Source organism: Cyphomyrmex costatus, unplaced genomic scaffold (assembly GCF_001594065.2).
Source record: "Cyphomyrmex costatus isolate MS0001 unplaced genomic scaffold, Ccosl1.0 scaffold5, whole genome shotgun sequence".
Taxonomy (NCBI): Eukaryota; Metazoa; Arthropoda; class Insecta; order Hymenoptera; family Formicidae; genus Cyphomyrmex; species Cyphomyrmex costatus.
This window is the reverse complement of record NW_017279267.1, coordinates 4961249-4968645: the sequence shown is the minus strand read 5'-3', so window position 1 is coordinate 4968645 and position 7397 is coordinate 4961249. Positions and strand designations below refer to the sequence as shown.

The 7397-nt window shown below is 40.3% G+C and overlaps 4 protein-coding genes across 4 annotated transcripts in view; all 4 read right to left on the bottom strand.

The window, feature by feature from the left end:
* The window catches only part of Sdc (Syndecan), a 68038-nt gene extending 66551 nt beyond the window's left edge, over positions 1-1487 (bottom strand). Inside the window, exon 1 of the mRNA XM_018545691.1 lies at positions 1167-1487. Coding sequence (XP_018401193.1) covers positions 1167-1244 — 78 coding nt within the window. The 5' untranslated portion in view covers positions 1245-1487. The remainder of the gene's footprint in view (positions 1-1166) is intronic.
* Positions 1488-2363: 876 nt separating this feature from the next.
* LOC108778486 (uncharacterized) lies at positions 2364-3116 on the bottom strand. Its single transcript, XM_018545693.1, has 3 exons — positions 2860-3116; positions 2664-2760; positions 2364-2583 (listed from the first exon to the last, which is right to left on the bottom strand). The coding sequence occupies exons 1-3, from the start codon at positions 2895-2897 to the stop codon at positions 2407-2409; spliced, it is 312 nt and encodes a 103-aa protein (XP_018401195.1). The 5' UTR covers positions 2898-3116; the 3' UTR covers positions 2364-2406.
* A 47-nt stretch (positions 3117-3163) lies between these two features.
* On the bottom strand, positions 3164-4345 carry LOC108778485 (ATPase inhibitor mai-2, mitochondrial-like). Its single transcript, XM_018545692.1, has 3 exons — positions 4204-4345; positions 3576-3708; positions 3164-3502 (listed from the first exon to the last, which is right to left on the bottom strand). Exons 1-3 carry the CDS (start codon positions 4248-4250, stop codon positions 3368-3370), a joined length of 315 nt encoding a protein of 104 aa, XP_018401194.1. The 5' UTR covers positions 4251-4345; the 3' UTR covers positions 3164-3367.
* A 355-nt stretch (positions 4346-4700) lies between these two features.
* LOC108778290 (uncharacterized) lies at positions 4701-7127 on the bottom strand. The gene is made up of 5 exons (XM_018545419.1): positions 6834-7127; positions 6022-6226; positions 5712-5903; positions 4810-5020; positions 4701-4722 (listed from the first exon to the last, which is right to left on the bottom strand). Exons 1-5 carry the CDS (start codon positions 7125-7127, stop codon positions 4701-4703), a joined length of 924 nt encoding a protein of 307 aa, XP_018400921.1.
* Positions 7128-7397: the final 270 nt, after the last annotated feature.

The following is a 7397-nucleotide window of genomic DNA, read 5'->3' as shown; positions in this document are numbered from 1 at the left end:
AAAAAAAAAAAAAAAAAAAAAAAAAATCCAGCGTGCTGCACACAGAACGTTACAAATATTTTGCTCGCGTATTTGCCGCCGTCGAATTACACTAGCAGCGTCATTAGAACGGCCATTATTCCGCGTAATGCAAAAAGCGCGCATGGCGCGAGTTACAATATATAGAATTCTCGCTTACTAATTAACGTACGGCCGTGGGAATTTTAACGATAAAAACGTAAACAAGGGACAAACGATATAATATGACGTTAACTGTCGCGGCTCGTTCGCATCAATCGAAGACCGCGATCGCGCCCCGAACGTACGTTTCAAAATCCACTATTTCTCATTAGCGAATTGCGAAAACTGCGCGCGCCAAACTTGCTCCGATTCTTTCCGAACTTCCGTTTCTATTAACAAAGCCAACAACGCGGACGTTCTCGTTACGGAGCTATCGGGGGAAGGTAAACTCGATCTTTAACGCTACTCCCTCGGCGTGAACATCTGCTTATTACCGGAACAAAAAGTTTTGAACTCGCGGAGAGAAAGACGCTGGGGAAAGGAGTGTCATTCTCCGATTCGGCGAGCTTCTTCGACAGCAGTTACTCCGGGGGGGGGAGGGAGAAAAAAAAAAGTGTTTTGTTTTCGAATCGCAAACAGGCGCGCATGCCCTTTTAAGTCGGCGAGAGTCGAGACTGTTTTGTCTCATTTGAATTTTGCAAAGTTTCTCGAAAATAGAATTCCGAGCGAGAAAGAGAGAAACGCGAGCGAGCGAGAGGGGAGACTGCGAAGTGAATTCCCCGTGTAACGCGAAAGCGGCGCACTTCAGGGGGCCTCGATTTGAACACCACTGGTTCGACGAGACGCCAAGAATGCGAGAGTACCTCAATAGCGGCGTAACACTTAACGCTACGGAGGGAAAGGCAAAGCGTGTGTGCTTTTGCCTATAGTCATCCGCGAACGTGTCTTCGAGAGACGTTACGTGCACGAGAGACACAGAGAGAGAGAGAGAGAGGAAAGACGAAATGACGGGAAAACGAGGCGCGCGTCCCTCTCGTCTCGCGTAAGAGAGTTCAAGAGAGACAGCCAGCCGCCTCTCCTCTTCCACCCTCTTTCCGCCCATCATCGTGCCGCATCGCGGCCGCGTGTCGCGACGCTCTCGCGAGAGACTGATGGAGCACACGTACCTCGGTAGCGGCGCCGCATCCCGCGAGGATCACCGCAGCCGTGCTAACCAGAAGTATCCAGCGTATCCTTAGTCGCATCTTTCTATCCCGTGATCCCGATGATGGGGCCCCGCTCGCCCGGCGCCCGTCCCGACGTATGCACGCGCAACGAATCGACCGGGAACGGTGAAAGAAGCGCGAGACGACGTCCCGCGCGTAAGATGACGGCGCGAGGGCAGTATACTCGTAATAAACCTCGGGGACGGACGTGTACCGCTCGAGAGGGAGAGGGGAGAGAAAAAAAGATCTCCCGGAACAACAACGCGCGGACACACACCACACTGATCGATGAACCGCGAGACACTGGGCGGCGCGACGATCGCCCGCTACCGTCCGCCGTCGACCAGACCGACCCGACTGGCCGCCATGCTGCCTCGCCGCGCTGCGCCCGCGCGCAGCGCCATCTACCGTGGACCTGCAGGAACCGATCGAGTCGCGGTGGAAGCGATACTCGCCCTTTCCCGCCAAATACGAACGCTCGTCGCGCCCGATTCAAGATGTGAATCAATAAGGAATCGAACTGCATTAGCATCTTAAGACTTCAACTTAAGACGATCTTAAAAATGTAAAGTAAGCCCGAACTATAAAGAGCAGTCTTAAAGATTCCGTTATTGTAAGATTTTAATGCTTAATTATGTTCATATATGACAATTTTTACAATTACGTTTTTCAGTTTTATAGCTTATAAGAAATTTAAACCACTTGGAAGTGCAATCGCAAACTAAAATCAGTATCTTAAATATTATTTGATTCCTAAATAGAAATTTCATCAATGCGACGACTGGAGATCCTATTAACGATAGAGAAGCGCGACAATGAAACTATTTAAAAAATATTTAAAAACTTGTTTTAAGAAATATTAAAAAGAAGAGGGTGAGAGATCGTGAGAAAATTTCTATGCAATGTATAATATTCTACAGTAATTGTGTAAATTAAGAACATTTCACAAATTTATCAAGCAAAATCATTAATGATTGAAAAAAAAAAACGATTTAGAGATTATTTAACTCATTTCTGTATTCAATATAGCATATTTTCTCATATATACATAAACGCATTAAGAATATATACGTCAAAAGAAACCTTAAGCAGTTTACGAGTAAGATTTATTACTGTATCGCGAATATTGATAGATCCATTAATATATTGAGTCTGTTTTTTTAGAGTTTATATAAAAGTTCTTTACTCTCCTTGAAACTTATTAGGTCTTCTTATCGCCAGCGGATAAATCTTTCTCTAGATTCTTCAGAAATCTCAGATTCTCACTTATGTCGCGATTGTATTCATCGATCTTATTCTTCATGATTTGCACTTCTCTCTGCATGTGTTTCACCTCATTCTGTGTCTTTTCCATGACGACTTTCAGCAACTTCCTATCCTGATTATTCGTAACGCCTTTACTACATCGCGACTACTGCTTGACTTTAAATTGACGATTTACAAAAATAATTTCATCACCTGCTTGTAATAATATTCTGTTTCACACGCGATATCGCCGAACGATGCCTGATCCGTTTTCGAATCGTGCTTCTTTCTTTCATTAAGATGTCTGAAACTGAGAGCAATAATTTACTTTTTATATCAGTAATATCAGTGTGAAAAATAATCCAAACTTGGAAAGCATGGTGAAATATATTATCAGTAAATTAAATACCTATATCTGCAAGTTTTTCTGAAAACACGTCGGAGCATTGTGGTATCCACAAAAAAATTTTTATGTGGAATGTATACTTTACATAAACGCAAATTTGACTATTTGTTAAACGGGAAAAATATTTGACGAGGTTATACGAAACGGACAAAACAAACTCGCATCAGAATTGGCACGCCTCGAAGATGACTCAATGTCCAAGACAAGGTTAAGCAACAATGAAAAACACGGTTTTATTTTCAAGTATAATTATCTTGCAGATACCTCAAAATACAAAGTATTGTAATCTCGATAATTTTGTTAAAAGCGACCCATACAATATACAAGGAAACATCATTCAATATTTAAGTAACATATATATTAAGAGCATTACATTTAATAATCTATGTAATGTAACAGTTTATACAGAAGACTGTGATACTCTATTAGTTCTACTATTTTCGATCCATTTTCTTACGTCAAAACCAATAATAAAGTCGTCGATCAGTCGGAGTATCACACTAATATAACTTCACTCTTTCTGATCCATATCTGTGATCCGCTTTTTGTGGCGATTAATAGCCTCCTGATGACGCTTGATCTGTTCCTCGTGGAATGAGATCTCATCATGCAAGCTCTCTCGCATCTTTTGTAACTGTTCCTTTTGCTAAAATAACATTTCAAACTTGTGTAAATAAATAAAATCGTTGATACGACAAATTAATAAAAAATATACCAACCAGATTATAGAAATATTGGTCTTCATGAGCAGCTTCCATTTTTCCAAAGGAACCACCAGCATCACGAATAGTACCACCGCCACCTCCTCCCTTACCAGCACCCGAACCACGTTCTCCAGCCATTCTCACTTGACTGTAACAGAGTAAGTTATAAATATAACAATAGCTATGTTTACAGCAGAAAAAGCAACTATTATAAGATACTTTAATGCAATTGATTTTTGTTCTCTGTTAGTTTCTTGTTGAATCTAAACATAAATCATATGAAAGAATTGGTAGCTCTTGCTGCACAGAGTAATCACATTCGTAACTGCAAGAAACTCTGCTTAGAAATAAAATACTATTCAAGGGTTATGTCAATTAAGTTTCACTTTCTGCCTTATCATTACATAATTTTGATATGGCATCTACTCAGGTCATGTCACAGATCTTCAACATGGCTATTTGTATGTGTGAGAAGATGATATATTCTTAAATTCGAAAAGAAGAAGACGTCGGTATATTACTGCACGAATAAAGATAATATCGGGATTGGATCTGTGTTGCGACGAGAAAACGCCGGGTGAAGTATGAATTAAAAACAATAAACTAATCGTATGACTTTGAAGCTGAGGAGTTTTTCCGATACCTTAACGCAGAGATGCTTCGCGAAAACGTCGTAATCGATCGTTGCATTTTTCCGATCACGAAATACTCTGGATCTGAAGGCTAACGAAAACTTGGCAAACCGACAGAACAAGCTGATGAACGAGTCATGAACGAAACACTATTCTTAGAACACGAAACTCAGCGGTTGGCATTGTGGCGCTTAGGTCGGAAATACTGTGAACTTCCGTAGATTTAAACGCAATTACTTTCTCGAAGCAATCTCAACTAAATTCCAATTAACTTGACCACGTAATATCTGTATTTTATTAATATGGAGATTAATTTTGTTCAAGAAATGAAAAGAAAAATTAAATTATATAGATAACGATTTATAGGTTTATATAATTAGAAACTTTGCTGTGAGAAATTCTGTCGAATTAATTTAATCGAAGAATTTAATTAAGTTAATTGATTATCACTCGTTTCTACCAATACAGATTAACTTGAACTTCAACTCGACTTCATTCATTCATCAATTCATTCTTTTATAATATTAAAACTAGAAAAAGATGAAGAGTTATAAATTAAACCAAATATAAATTGAATTATATTGGTAAAAACGAGAATAAAGCCATCCGGATCTAACCTGTAGTACTCATCGACTTGATCTTGCATCAATTGCTTCTTGAGCTCGGACGTTTTCAGCTCATTAACGGCAGCCTGCTTCTGCAGCTCCGCGCGTTCCAGTTCGATATCCAACATCCGTAACTTGATCTCGTGCTCGCGTTGGGCAGACTTGAAGATCCATGTTGCTCTCTGTGCCGATTTATCTTCGTCCACCGAATCGTTGTGTTCTGCTTCAAAAGAAAATCCTTGAAACCCTTCGTTTTCCAAGAACTCTTCGATCGCGTCGAGGTAGACCATGATTAAGATTTAAAAACAACGGGTGTGCGTTCAGAGAACTCACAGCTAAGTGAGCGCTCGCTGCTATCAGTGAATTCTTCTAGATATAAACTGTGCGGCGACTGGATGATCACACTGGCGAATCACGAAGGGAAAAAATAAGTCCTTTTTTCAAAGTGTGTGTAGCAAAATATTATGTATTTATTTTTTCAATATTTCTGAAATGTATTTACTGTAACATTGAGAATGATCAGATCGGCGTCGAAACGTTTGTAATTATTTCTATTTTTGTTTTTAAATTAAACGTTTTCTCTTTATTTTACTAGCTCTTCAATTGTTCTACTTTGTTTTATTCTTACAGAATCTTATTATTTCTGAAATGTTTGATCATAATTTTTTAATACTTCACAAAAATCTTTTTTAATTTAACTCCTACTTATTTAAGTAATACTTTTTCAATGTAATAATTTAATATTCTATCTTTTCACATTTCATCTCGAAAAACTTTTTGCTCGTGTGCGTGTAGAGAGGCCAATGTTCCTCCTTACAAACTTTTATATCCGCTGATCTAGAAGAATACATTAATATAACAGCAAGCACCCACTCAATTACTGAGTCTGCTGAATGCATCGAAATGTTAAGTACCATCCTCGACACGAGACGTCGTCACACTGTCAGGGCAAGTGACTTTGTGTTGGACGGGCTCGTTTTCGGTCGTGATCCTGGGACGCTTCCGCTGCAAGAAATCGTCCTCCGACGCTTGTCGCGATATTTCGCCATGAATACTCTCGTCCTCGGTATCGCTATTGACCTCGATCTTAACCTCCTGTTCGGGTTCTAAACAATTGTTTCTATAATTTTGCGCAAGATAACTTTTTCGAAGTTTAGCGACGGAAAAATCGAGAAAAGAAAAAAAAAAGAAAAAGAAACTGCGATAGTCAGTATACTTTTCAACCTGGCGTTTCCGTGGGTAACGTCAATTTATCCAAGATCGCTTGTATCGTCATCCGATTCACTGGATTGTCATTGTCCTGACTATCGTCCGAACGATCAGTGTTCTCGGAATCGTTCTTGCGCACGCTTTCCATCAGCCGCCACACTTCGATCGAGAGATTCGGTGGACGACATTTGGCGGCGACATCCGGTCCCAGGGTTCGTACCTGCGCGTGACCAAAGGCGGCGAAAAAATGAGAAGAAGAAGAAGAAGAAGAAGAAAAGAGTTTGGAATGGTGACCAATCGTTCCAAACTAGGAAGGCCAAATCCCGAATCTTAACTCTTTGTTCCACTTTGAAACACTCCAATTTTATCCCCAACTAACGATTATGAATCGTCTCTCTTTTAAATGTGAAAATAATATAATAAGTGTAAAACATAATTTTCAATTTTAACGTGTAAAAAATTTCATGACTCTTTGTTTAAAAATCCAGATATCTCATTTATAGAACACATTCAGAAGGAAAATATAACTTTAAAATATTAAATGTGATCTTGCAGAATATAATTTTTGTTGTGATCTCATATGTGATATTATACATTAAGTGTGTCGTTAATTATTTACATTTAGTATAATAATACGAACATGGCCGCGTCTCCTGATAATACTGTTCAGATGTTTCAATAACAATTATAAAAAAATGTTTATCTACAAGAATTTCATTACAATTAATACTGAATTGTTGTTTAATGTCTTCCCTTTTTCGGGTCACTTCGATTATAAGGGAGTAAAGTGGCTGTTTTTTTATGCGATCTATTAAACGCGGCCGCACCTTTTCGGCGTACGAGAACATCTCTATCCTCGCCTGCGCCTTCATCCTCCGCCACTGCTCCTTGATCCTGGTGATGTCCCGATCTGCGGAGAATTGGCCGCGAAACGCGCAGTAGATCTTTTGCCAGGCGACGGATTTCTTCGCGGACGCGGCCGCGTCGATCTTCTTGTTCTCGATCGCGCCCACGTATTGCTTGATCAGGGAGAACAGGGCGCTCTTCTCCTCGGGGATCCAATTCTGCGTCCTCTCTCTTTTCTTCAGTAGTATCGTAGTCGCTTCGCTCGTCGCCGACATTCTCATGCCTTTTTCGCGCGTTAATCAGGCGTTGATTTAGCAGATTCAGCTAATCCGCGGAACTAAACCAACCCACGTGTATCCAAATCGTCCGTTGTCGCGCATTGATCCGTCACTGTTTCGCGGCCCCCCGTTTGCTTGTTTAAGCGCGGTTTTAGAACCGTCAGCTGTTTAGTTGCTACCGGCGTGGCGCGTCTACCGAGTGTCACAAAAGTCACCGCGATTATATCTAATCGGAGTTATACTCTGTTATTAAGTATAATTTCTAAA

Excerpts from the sequence above, each read along its gene's own strand:
- LOC108778485 (XM_018545692.1), bottom strand. The coding sequence starts at position 4,250 with ATGCAACGATCGATTACGACGTTTTCGCGAAGCATCTCTGCGTTAAG. Across the intron at positions 3,709-4,203 it reads CGAAGCATCTCTGCGTTAAG|TCAAGTGAGAATGGCTGGAG; the intron begins GTATCGGAAAAA and ends ACTCTGTTACAG. Across the intron at positions 3,503-3,575 it reads ACCAATATTTCTATAATCTG|CAAAAGGAACAGTTACAAAA; the intron begins GTTGGTATATTT and ends ATGTTATTTTAG.
- LOC108778290 (XM_018545419.1), bottom strand. The coding sequence starts at position 7,127 with ATGTCGGCGACGAGCGAAGCGACTACGATACTACTGAAGAAAAGAGAG. Across the intron at positions 5,904-6,021 it reads GTTACCCACGGAAACGCCAG|AACCCGAACAGGAGGTTAAG; the intron begins GTTGAAAAGTAT and ends ACAATTGTTTAG. Across the intron at positions 4,723-4,809 it reads CAAGTCGATGAGTACTACAG|TTTTAATATTATAAAAGAAT; the intron begins GTTAGATCCGGA and ends ATCTTTTTCTAG.
- LOC108778486 (XM_018545693.1), bottom strand. The coding sequence starts at position 2,897 with ATGCTCCGACGTGTTTTCAGAAAAACTTGCAGATATAG. Across the intron at positions 2,761-2,859 it reads AGAAAAACTTGCAGATATAG|TTTCAGACATCTTAATGAAA; the intron begins GTATTTAATTTA and ends TATTGCTCTCAG. Across the intron at positions 2,584-2,663 it reads CAGAATATTATTACAAGCAG|GATAGGAAGTTGCTGAAAGT; the intron begins GTGATGAAATTA and ends ACGAATAATCAG.